The sequence below is a fragment of the Microtus pennsylvanicus genome, chromosome 21 (genome assembly GCF_037038515.1).
Source record: "Microtus pennsylvanicus isolate mMicPen1 chromosome 21, mMicPen1.hap1, whole genome shotgun sequence".
Classification (NCBI taxonomy): Eukaryota; Metazoa; Chordata; class Mammalia; order Rodentia; family Cricetidae; genus Microtus; species Microtus pennsylvanicus.
Genome location: NC_134599.1, coordinates 26252854 through 26265525, shown reverse-complemented (window position 1 = coordinate 26265525; position 12672 = coordinate 26252854). Strand labels below are relative to the sequence as shown.

The following is a 12672-nucleotide window of genomic DNA, read 5'->3' as shown; positions in this document are numbered from 1 at the left end:
GAGACATGCGGTGCCGGCCTCTCTCTTGGTGAAGCCAGAAGCTCCACTCCATGTGAGGAGATAAACGGAACTACATGAACATTGCTTAGATTAGCTGCAGTCTGTCCTGAAGCAGCAGCGGTTCACCGAGGCAGGCCACTCAGGTAGTGTTTACCTCTCCGCATACAAATATAGCTTCACTTCATGTACACAGGGACCTTTGAGATGCACAGATTGCCTCTATAGGAGATTAGACTGTATCGTATCACCAAGATACAAAGCCGGTATGTTTCAGAGTCAGGATCACAACCCTGGCTCTACGGCAAGTTCTTTACAGTGTGCACAACTTTTTAATTTTAAAGAAATATACCGGAGTGTTCGATTCTAGTGTCCTGATATTATGACTTAAAACCATGCGACATGAACCCCATGGATTCTGCATTTCAATGATGCTGATGCAAACGGTTACTATACTTGATGCTGACTGATGTACATGCATACAGAGATCTAAGGAGATAATGTTTTGATCACTCAGCCTGACGCACACTGACGTCCAAGCATGAGGGATGCTGTACAGCCGACAGGTGTGGTTCAGGACACAGAGCCCTCTCTATTAGGGAGCCATGCTCCTATGCATTCCCTGAAGATGACTATACAATTATAGCACTGCAGTGCACTGAGGGGGAAAAGGGGGCTTTGACTCGAGCCAGGACAGCCTCGTGATAGCGCCACTTCAAATATTAGGACAGACTAACACACAGCAAATATGAAGTACGGCTATGCGCTAATCAGACAGAGGTATAATAAAAAGAATGACGTGGTGGAAGAAAACTATAATAAATCATCTATCAAAAATTCATTTGACAGATCTTCAAAGAGCCATATTAAAGGCATTCTGAAGTGACTCTAAGTCATAAGCAGAACATCTTAACTATGCTCATAAGCATATATATATGTAAACAAACAGCTCTCATCCAAAAATAACCAATGCTTCTCAGAATCTTCTTAAATCGAAAGATTCATGGACTCGGGGATTTCTAGCTGTAATTCTCAGTATGTGACCTAAAATATCAAGTAAAGCAATGTGCAACTAACAAATAAACTCATCCTTACCAGACTGTAATTTTCAGGTAATAGTCTACGCAAGACTTCTGGCTCAGCCAGCAGAGTGCTCCTGTTCTCCTGGACCAGCCTGCTGGTAGTACATCTGAGTACCTCACTTTCCAAAGCTGACAGGGAACTAACGTACGACCCCATCTGTTATAACTGATTATAAGGAATAATCTTTATAATCAAAGGACTGCTCTTTCCATGGACTGACCAACCCGGAAAAACCGAATCAAAGGCCTACAAAGGATCCAACGGACTACTCGTGGCCCCCTTGCCAGAGCTGTGGGCAGGATAGGCATCTTCACAAATATGGTGAGGGAAGGTGGGGTGGTGGTCATGGGTCCTTCGTTTGCTTTCCCTCTCTTGGGAAAAGACAGCCAAGATCTCATGGGCCCTGAAAGACTTTCTTCCCCTCTGGGAAGGAATGAGAAGGCACACAGCGCATGGCCAGTAGAAAGTGAGGACCCTCAACATCAGCCTGGACTCTCGAAGTGAAGAGCACGGTAACAGAGGCATCTAGCAGTTCCAACCACCCAGATACCATGCATGTTATCTGACCCACACCCATGTTACCTTCTGAGCCATCTTTATAGTCAGAAAGCCTATGACAATACAGCCAAGCATTGTGTGTATTTGTATAGGAAGGCAGAATACAAAAAAATTAGAAAATCAATTAAGATGCTCCATTAAAATGATTGGGTAATTACTACTTAGTTTCATTCGAGTAGAAGGATGAATTCCCTAATGATAAGTATTATAAGCAATTAGACAAAGCTGCTCACTTTTCAAAATTAATCACCAATCCTATTAATTATGTCTGTATTACACATCCTACTAAATTAGCACACGTAATAGGAGGCCTTCACACATCAAAAGAGAACCATTATCACCGCGTATTAGCGCGCAGATAATTTAGCTGAAAGGAACACAAACACTTGTAATTAGAAGCCTACTTTTAGGAGGATCGCCCACTTTTCATTACCTTTGCTGAGAAAATGAAATTCAAAGGCAAACATGAGCGAACTTCCTGGTTTGGGGATGAGAAAAAAGTGGGTTTCTCAGGAGCTGTGAGGCTGTTAGAGCAACGGCTCACCAGTAGGAGACCTGAGGCCACAGCAAGGCCAGTGCCCCTGGTGATTTGGGCGGTCCCTAGTGAGGGCTGACAATCTGGAGTGTAAGTGACAATGCCCCAATGCCCAGACTGGTTCTCACTGTTCTATGGGAAAGCAGTCGGGTGCTCAATAGCACGAAACCCTGGCCCGGACCCATTGTTTTCCCTTCTCGAGATGACTAAGGATCTGCAGGTCAGCCACGGTTATGAAGGATTTTCGGGAAGGCTGGTTTGCCCAGGCTTGGTACCTCTGTAGAAGGGCTGGGCTAATGGGAAGGTGGGACAGTAAGAGAAAATACCCAAACATAAAAGAGGCAAGTCAGACAGGAAATCCCTAAGTTACTTCATGAACTCAACTTTCAATGCTTGACTGGCAGAGCCACACGAGAGCAGGCGCGATTTAAGCAGCGTATTTACAAAGCAAGCACGACACGGACAGGGGAGGCTTAATTCGGGTGTTAAGGGTACAACAGGGATGGAGCGGTAAGATTCGTGAGCACACGCAAGCTGCAGGTGCCAGATAGTGAATTTTTCATGTTCCCTTAGGATGGCTCCCAGGCTTATCGAACACATGTGAACATATAGACACATCAGTGGGTAGAAGGGGTGGGGGGTGGGGTTTGTTGTAGAGGGTGCTGGAACACAATATGCACTTATATGAACCATAATTTAATGCAAGTGCTTATACTCTAACTTAAAACCCTAATCACAAAGTCTGGCCGAATAGGTCTTTCTCGCCTACGTTAAAGAAGACTGCATCGTCTAAATGATTCAGGAACTGAGATAATGAAGGGGAAACGCAGGAGGCAGAACATACTAAGGTTTCTTTCCATGATTTTGGGGAATTGCTTTTATGAGAAAGAGAAGTGATTTACCATCATCACATGAAAACTAATTCACCACTAAAGTAACCGGCTTAAGGGATGAAGCAACAAAACACCACAGGGAGGATCAGCTGAACAAAACCCTCTGAGAATTTCAACACAAGAGAAATGTGTTAGGAGATCTGTTTTCCCCTCTGAAGCGGACATGGAATTCTTAGGCCATCTGGGCTTGATTTCCCAAGGATTAACCGTGTATTCCCGGGTGGTTCATTAATTCTTCCTTTTGTCACTGGAGGTCCGCTAAGTGAGCGGGACACAACTGTCTTGTTCACAGGGAATCCCTGGGAGGGATGGGCAGTATCCTGGTTACATCTCCGATTTAGATTAGCACCAAGGGCAGCGTGCCATTTCTTGTACAAATTGTAGGCAGCTCTTTGAAAGGTAAGTAGCTAATGTGGATGCGTGTCTTGATCAATTTTTAGTTCCATTTAGGAACAATGCTTACAGGTATCTCTTCCCGCTGGGAAATTACCGTCCTTCCCAGTTTCTGTAGACTCCTGATCAGTAGTTGCTATTACATCACAATTGCCCACGGTCCTCACCCAACAGCACTTTAGTTTAAAGGATAAATTATATAGATGGTCAAAGGAGAGACCCAGTTTTCAAGACATATTGTTTTAAATTCTTTGCAAATACACACACACACTACACACACTGAATACACTCAGTATAACCACTGAGCATATCCAGCTCTGTAAAATTCTCAAGAACAACGTTCTGAGGCCCGAAACTCTTTCTTCTTCCCCAGGTATTACTCAAAACACCTGCAATGACTTATGCCTAGGAAGCACGCAGACCTCACTGGCAGTAAGTGCACAATTAGCTATCATTAATTAACAAAGGCATGTGTTTTCATTTGCCACTCTGATTAAGGGTTCACTGTGGGACTGAGATGTGTCTTGTCTCTCATTTGACTTTAGGATGCAAAACCAATAAAGACAGCAAGGGCCTTGGGAGCCAGGGCTGTCCTTGATTAGAGATGCCATCTGTCTCAGCCTTCCTTCTGGTCCCCAGAGCGGCATCTGGCTCATAGCCACAGGACCGGTTTGGTATGGACATTAGGGGTTACTATTCGTATGTCCTCTGCTTATAGGATGTGGCACCATGGGCCACAAAGAGGAACGAGAACTATCGTTTATTTAGGCCTCACTCTGTGCTCAGGCCACCAACATGGACAGCCACGTGGCTTAAATAGGATCACCCCACTGCCCCGTCAGACAGGAAAAGCCAAACAAATAAAGATTTAATGAATATTTCATATTGAGTTGGTCGCAAGGGAGAGGCAAGTTTTATGTAACGAATATTCTCTAATATGGGGAGTAGTCTTGGGATGGCTATCAAAATCAGTCAGGTAGCGAGAGCTATGATATTAAAAATGCAGAGCTGGCTAAGGGTCCCAGTGGAACACAACGGCGCTGTAACACCATTGCGTTCTGAGACAGCAGCGATTTATTCTCCATGCCCTCCACCTTGGGAGCACATCTCCCTCATCTCCCTGATTAATGTCCACACACTGCGTTGGTATGGTATACCAACCAGGAAAACCAATTTAAAAAACACTAACTGATCTACGCAAATGGCTGTCGGTGTCAATTCAGTGGTCACTCGGAGAGGTGAAGGCTGTTTGGTTTTTCCTCCCCTTGATCTTACCTAGGCAGTAGGGACAACACTGGCCTTTCCTCAGAACAGGTCTTTCACAGGACACGGACGGGCAGGACTCCGAGTAACAGCTAATGACGCTGTCCATGCACACACAGCTGGTGCAAACGTCAGGCTTCCAGGACTCGGCTGCCAGGAAGATATCCCCTTCATCATTTTTGCAGTAACTAGGCACGCTCTCATTATGGGATGTGGAAGGCTGAAGTGGTTCATCTGGAAAAATGAGCATACAGGTCAGCAAAGCCAGCGCGGCAGGTCCCAACGACGCACACAGCACAGTTAAGTGTCACACTTACAAAGACGCCCTGTCTCTGAGGCTCTGGGTGCCTCATTAAAAAAAAGACACGGCTGGTCATAAAATTAGGAAGCCTGATTTTAGCAAGGTCTTGAGTTTTAGAACACAGTAACAATAGGAAAAGACTTGTCATCGAGACTCTGCCAGGTGCTTGCACAGGTTCTACTCGCCCTCCTTCTTACCTTCAGCAAAGTCTTCATTTTCTTTGGAGATCATGGAACTTGGATCACAATGGGTGAGTCAGGAAACCCTGTTCCTGCTTTCCCAGACTCTCTTGCAACCCAGAGAGGAGGAGGGGAGGCCCCTGGTCTAGCTGCAGCACAGGGTTAATAAAGGGATCTCCAGGGCTGCTTCCGCTTTGCTTCCGAGGGTGGAGGCACTGCCGCCCGCATCCCTTCCACGCTCTTCCTACCCTGAAAACTGTGCTGACTGAAGTCACTCACAAACTTATCCTAAGTCACTGAGCCACAGAATCAACAGTAGTCCATACCTGCCTCAAGCATTGTGTAAGGTCACACAAACCTCTACTAGTTTAAACTTTAGAGCTAGGTTCTCTCTTAGCTGCAGTCAGCGCAGTCCTAACCACTCAACACTCAAATGTGTCTTCACTGATCTGCGCTATCTAGATGCCTGTCTGTAACATTCCTAAGTTGAGACGTTCCCATTAGCGATGCAAGGCTTAGCAACCCAGATCAAGCATTTACAAACCATCCGTGGTTGTAGTATGGAAGGTCTCCACATCAGATGACAACTTGAAATGGAAAAAAAAGAGTGTCGCCAGGAAATACAGCTAGCTCTTTGGGGGTTGGTAAGCCACAGAAATGAATGGCAATGACGCCCAAGAAGAAATCTGGGATATGAAACAGTTAGTGGGGTTCTTGCTTTTGAAATGTCACAATATCCCAGGAGTCTAAGAAGAGGCATGGCAGCGGACCAAGCAAAACCAGAATCCAGTCACCTTTCCCCAGTGGCCACACAGTGGGGTGTTTTCTTGTGTGCTCCTGAATCGGGATCATGAATGCTGCTGTCCTCAGCCATGAGACAAAGTATGAGGCAGATGTGTAGCGACCACATGCTACAGAAGTTCTAAGTGGAGGGAGGGCCCTTCTTCTGCCTGTGTCATGAGCCCAGCACACCCTTCAGTGAGCACATTTGCTCCTCCTTGAAGACCAAGGTAGCTGCTGCACCTGGAGCTATCTCTGAGGGAAGCTCTTACAATGGCAAGAGTCCAAAATCTCTCCTCAACCACTACTACCTCTCCCCACACCAGTCCTGAAGACAAAGTCACAAAGACCAGACATTGGTTCAACTGGTTCCGGTTCACTATGGGACTTTGGTTCATGGACAGTTCCTTGTGACGGTTCCTTATGTCCCATCCATGTTCAGTAAAATAAAAGATGGAAGGATGGGATCCCCTGGACATCTATTCCTAGAGAGAATTTCTTCTTTAAGAGGGAGGCCACAGCTAACTTTGGCTGGAAGTAAGTACAACTCAGCTTGGTCTGCTGGTCTAGGTCCCTAAGTTCCCCAGAATCCTGCAGACTTGGATTCGTTTAGCTTTCTGCAAACCATGTTCAACTCTGTGGCTAAAACTTGAGATGATGAAGATGGGACAGCAATGACAACACTGGAAATGAATGCCTTAACATCAGAGAGGCTTCTTACGGACGCCCAGAAAACTCCAGAGGATAGCGAGATGCGCTGCTGTGGCGGGCGGGAGAGTCAGAGTAGACTGTATTTCTACTACCCAGGAGGCTCCTGACCAAACCCTGTCCACCAGCACCACCTGGAATGACACCTGGATTCTTCCTTTCTTTTCCTGTTTCCTAGCCCCAGAGACTGTCTAATGCTGTTTCCAAACATTTATTTCTTGGTTTACTTAACAGTGTTTTTCCTGGGTGATCACTCATCGTTTTATTTCTTTTGTGTCTCCCTGTCTCTCTTACCCTATTCATTTGTTTTATCGAGAAAGGCTGGCTTGGAACCACATGGCCTCGGCTGGTCTCAAAGTGGTGGCAATTACCCTTCTTTAGTCTCTCCAGTGCTGGGATGACGGTTGAGAGTTGTGGCGTCTGGACTAGGATCACCCTAGTATCCTACTCTTTGTTCAGGGCCCACTTCTATGGAGGCGGCCACAGGTAAGGCACAGGAGGTGAGGCAGGTCATAGGTAAGGCAGAACGGGGAGATGTCTCACAGAAGTCGCCACCATACAGACACGTGTCTTGTGGACGAGTCTACATCATACTTAGACCATTTTAGCATGTGGTCACCTAAGGTTGGTCTTTTTCAAGATGTGTAGCACGTACCAATGCTACTCTTCAAATTTACTGTGATGTAAAAGACACTGACATTTTTTTAAGATAATGGCAGTGAAGCAGACATGGTGGCTAGTATGTATAATTCCAGCATTTGAGAAGCCGAGGCAGTATGAGTCTGACTTAAAAAAATATCCTCATTGCTACAGTCTGGTTACAAATAGTCTGAAAAGATTCATTACGGGATCCACAGTTCATTTAAATACTGTTTAGTCTAGCTTGGGCCTCATTCAGATATCCAAAAGTAACTTTTGGAATACACATACACACACCTCCAAAGTTTAAGATGAGAGTTACCACTGAGTTAATCAATATATGGAAAAAATATTAGTCACCTTGGCCCAAGTTTACAAATGAGAAGAAAAAGCAAGGCATAAGATGGAGTATCACTCAGCCCTAGAGAGCGAAAAGCAGAAAGCCACAGCTGCCTTGCCAGGAACCTGAGGAGCCTCTGCAATGCAGACTCTTACTGTGAAGCTGGGCCTAAGCCTGACCTGGGCCTTGTCCATCACCTCTTCCTGGGCTCAGTTCTGAGTGCAGTCAGGTGTCCCATCCAAGAACCTGGGCTGGCGGTCACAGAGAAGTATCTCCTCCTGAACCTCTCCTAGTCACTCAGCCCCTAGCCCCGAGAGCACAGGGCACTTCTTGCTTTCCTCACATCTTCTGGAGCTCAAGTACCCCCTCTCACCGTTCCTCTCTGTGCACCGTCACTTTCTTAACGTAGAACCACACTGGCATGTTTTATTCTTTTTTTTTCTTTGACCAATGTTCCCCAGGATAGGAGTTATTTTGTTTTCATTATTCTCAGGATCCCCAGGGCTGAGTTCAGGCATTCCGGAAATGCCTGCAAAAATGGATAGACGCTCACTGACACTAACTATTTCCCATCAGGAGGATGGGAACAGTCATAGGTCTTCCTTAACAGACAAACACCAGCAGGGCTTGCCTCCATATAACATGTCGATCACGACAAAAACACGGCTGGAACAGGCCACACAGAGTCTAAAGATAGAATACAAATGGACTACTTACGGTAGACAAGATTTTGCACTAGGCCTCTCTGCTGAACATAGTTGCTACTTACACAAATAGATCTGTCCCAAGATCAACTTTGGCTGAAATTTAGTTACTGAGTATGATGGGCAGACAGACAGCACAAGATCCCAGACAGCTAACTAGATCATCAATATAAAAAGGGAAGTAATAAAACATGAAAGTTTATGTTCCACCGAGCAAAAACTCACTGACTGTATACAGAGAAGGAAAGTGGTTATGGTTTTAGTTGAGAAACTGGGAAGATTAAACACAACCAAATAAAACCAGCTGCTTTGGCAATTTTATGTGTTGAATTAGAATTGTTTTCTAAAAGTCATTTTTCCTAGTGTTGGCAGAGTTACTATTTTAGGTATAAAACCAGAAGTGTAGCACACATTTAATATCTCAGCAAGTTTACAATATAACATATTTCTTTTATGACCTGAAATTTACCTGCTAAGGCCTGAGCAATCACAGGAAGAACACAGGAACAGCCCCCATGCACACACAGGGACACCCACTCAACACTCTTGGTTTTAGCCCATTAATCACAGTTTTGGAAGGGCATGGGCATATTTTCAAAGAATTTTTACAACCTCTCTAATTTCCAGGAGTTGTATTTATATTATTCTCCAATAACTAGTTTTCGCATTTGTTAGAAACAATGTGAGGTGACTTTTCACATCAGCAAAGTCATCTGACATAACTTGGCACAGAGGGGCTGCCTGTACTCTATGTACATCGTCAATGTGAACTGTAAGGCTAAAGGAGAAAGGGAAAAGTCAGTCTTTCTCTTTCAAAGTCAACTCAGGTGCCAAGCATACTGATTGTAGTATGTGGGTGACAGAGGGGAATGGATTGGGGAAGCAGGCAGCCAAGAGGATCATGCACAGGTTCCTGGCTTTGGCATAGAGCTCATCCTGATGTCTACAGAACCATCAAACAAAGCTGCATCCTTCCCACCAAGCCTGTGCCATGCCACCATGCTGGTTACCTGTACACTGGGGGCAGCAGGAGTCCTGGGTGCGTGAGGGGCTCTGGCAGAGCAGTGGTGGGCACACCTCGGTCTCACATAGCACCCGGCCACTATGGCAGGTGCATTGCGTGCAGGAGTCGATGTTCCATGTCTCCCCTTCCACGAAATACTCTCCTCCGGGTGCGTGGCAAATGGAGGGAGTGCTGAGCTCTGGCTTCTGCACCACAAAGTCATCTGAGGAATGACACAGAACCAAAACACGAGCAATTATTCACCCGCAGCTTCTGTAACCGCCGACGAAATGGGTGGTGCTTGCTTTAAGGGAGAGAGAAGCCGAAGGGCCCAAGGAGCGAGAGAACTCACCCCTATTCTTATCCCAGGAATAGAAAAGGAAAGAACAAATTCCATGCCTAGAAACGGAAGACAAAGAGCTAATCTCAGGAAGGGAGGTTCGAGTGGCTGAGTCTGTCGATAGTCCTGAGAGAATTCAATAAGAATGAAATTACAGGGAGGTTCACTCGCTGGAGCATCCCGGGGTATGCAGGAGTTGTCTAGAATTGAGATCGTTCATTTACTGAATGCTTGTTATGGTCCAAGTATCTCCAGGCTGGGCACTTCTCGCTTCTGTATTTCTTTTCTTCCTTTCAAAGGCCCTGTGAGCAAGGCACTATTATTCTATCTTACGTGTTTCGAAAGCTACCAGTTCGGAGCATTAAGCACAGTCAAGGGGCTGGGACCGAAGTCAATGGTTATTTGGAAAACGGATATGCCTCTAGATTAAACAAAACTTCCAAATGATGGATGTCCTGTCTACTTTATTATCTTGGGATTCTCAACACTTTTATGCTTGGAAATATGGCCCACTGTCAAGGAGCCACACCTCACTTCGGCCAGCTGCCAGGACCCCAAGCAGGAATGTTTCTACAGAATCAACAGTCTGAAACCCTTCACCTGAGACTAAACATTTGGTGGACGGTGCCATCATCAACCAGAGACATGCCTGGAGGCTGATGACCGTGATTTCTTTCCCCAGAGTGGATGTGGATTTGGTCCCTTTGCGAGCTGATAACGATGGGGAGACTTTAATGTTACAATGGCTACAGAGGTACTGGGAGTTCCCCTGATGTGGTGCTGGGAGGTAAGACGGCACCAACCATATTCCTGGAGTTCAAGCACAACAAGGACATCAAGGAGGTGTTGACAGAGGTGTACCCTGCTGAGAAACGATCTAGAGACATCACCGCTGGCTTAGGCCTGGAGCTCAGCGGACGCTGAGGGTTGAGGGGAACCACCCTGTCTATGTAGAAATGGTCAGAGTTCAAGCACAAACTCTGAGTCCCTCACAAAGCAGTGTGTGAGGCAATAACACTGATGGAATACAGTGGCGTGGGCTGACTTTCAGGACAGCTTTATTTCATGGGAACCAGGAAAGCCTGGGACTTTGCCTAAGCAGACGCACTCCAGAAAACCGATGGCTAAAGTAGAATCCCAGGATATAAGCGGTGGAAATGAAAGCAGAGGTGGGAACAAGACACTTGAAGAGCATTTCCAGTGGCTTAGAGAGAGAGAGAAAATGTCACAATGAAAACCAATATTGGCAAAGATTTTCTGATGGCATTCAGAAAGGACGTTCAGAGGACAGACAACCGACACACTCTGAAAAGCTGATAAGCAGGGGGCGTCATGAGGAGACCTGTGTGCAGGGGTTTTTACCTCCCTAATCTCCTTGCTCTATTATGTTCCTGCTTTAAAGCAAAACACAGTGGCTGAGGGACGGTGAGGAAAAGGTAAAGGATGAGTAGAGGGTGTGGACTAACGCAAGAGACAGGGCTAATTGGTGATCATAAACTCTTCCTCCCAGGGAACACCGGCTCTGCACGGGAGAAGAAGCGACTGCTCTTTGAGGTAGGAAGGAGCCCACGAGGACGGCAGACCTTTAGGGCTTCCAGTCAGAAGAGACCACATACAGCAAACCACTAAAGATTCTGAAAAAAACATAACTCTACACATGCCTGCAAAGGAATGTTTTTTTTCTGTATATGTATGTACATTCAGAAAGCCAGTGATGCGGCGAGCCCTGACCAGCAGGGAATAACACCACGACTCGAGGATCCTTCTTCAATCACGGTTTATTGAAGCGCTGCTTGGTTGAGGGAGAGCTGAAGGTGAGGGGCCCCGACCACGGCAGGAGGTGTGCTTATATGCAGGGTGTAGGCGTGCCTAGCTGGCCTACTACACAAGGCTATACAGGATTGGACGGCTGGCGTTGCTAGGCAGATTAGCAGGCAAAAGAATGCAAAACAGCACAGAAGCGCTGATGTGAAAAACAACATAGGGCATCGCCCTGAGTGGGAGCCGGCGCCATCTTGTAATGGCGGATGGACGTCACACAGTGAGTGCATGTGTGTGTGTGTGTGTGTGTGTGTGTGTGTGTGTATAGGTCAAAGGTCTATGTCTAGTGTCTGTCTCAACAGCTCTCTACCCATTTTTCTGTCTGTCATCTATCTATCTATCTATCTATCTATCTATCTATCTATCTATCTATCTATCATCCATCCACCCACCCACCCACCCACCCATCATTTTGAATGGTCTTCCACTGAACCTGGAGTTCACAGACTTGGTTAGATTAGCTGGCCTGTAAGTCTCAGGGACCCTTCAGCCCCTCTCCCCAACAAGTATTGGAATTACAGTCTGGGCCACCATCCCTGGTTTTTTGTTTTTGTTTTTTTTTTTGGTTTTGTTTGTTTTCGAGACAGGGTTTCTCTGTGTAGCTTTGGAGCTCGTCCTGGAACTCCCTCTGTAGAACAGGCTGGCTTCAAAACTCAGAGATTCGTTTGATTAAAGCCACTGCCTGGTTTCCATCTATCTATCTATCTACCTACCTACCTATCTATCTATCTATCTATCTATCTATCTATCTATCTATCTATCTATCTTCCTACCTACCTACCTACCTACCTACCTACCTACCTACCTACCTACCTACCTACCTAAATTAATTTAGGCACTGAAGATCAAACTTGGGCCTTCCTGCTGCAAGCGTTTCACCAACGGGGCTTTTCTCAGCCCCCAACAGTATGTCAGTAACTATGTGGTTTAGAATAGGCTGCATCTCTGAACCAGAGAAAGATACTTCTGGTCCTAGTCTGCGCTGCTGTTCTGTTTTGGTCCATCTCTCTCTATTTCCACCTGTCTAGCTCAGACATCTTGGCTGAGCCGTAGCTGACAGAGAGCCAGGTGCAGGCTCCCAGTCATACAAGCCTCTAATAAAGAACATCTGGAGGGAACAAATGATGTTTCTCTC

At 46.0% G+C, this 12672-nt stretch overlaps 1 protein-coding gene across 3 annotated transcripts in view; it reads right to left on the bottom strand.

Annotated features, from left to right (window-relative positions):
* The window catches only part of Crim1 (cysteine rich transmembrane BMP regulator 1), a 175639-nt gene that overhangs the window by 15954 nt on the left and 147013 nt on the right, over positions 1-12672 (bottom strand). For all 3 annotated transcript variants that reach the window (XM_075954985.1, XM_075954986.1, XM_075954987.1), the window contains 2 exons: positions 9384-9599; positions 4735-4956 (listed from right to left, as the gene is read on the bottom strand). In XM_075954985.1, the coding sequence (XP_075811100.1) occupies positions 4735-4956; positions 9384-9599 (438 nt within the window). The remainder of the gene's footprint in view (positions 1-4734; positions 4957-9383; positions 9600-12672) is intronic.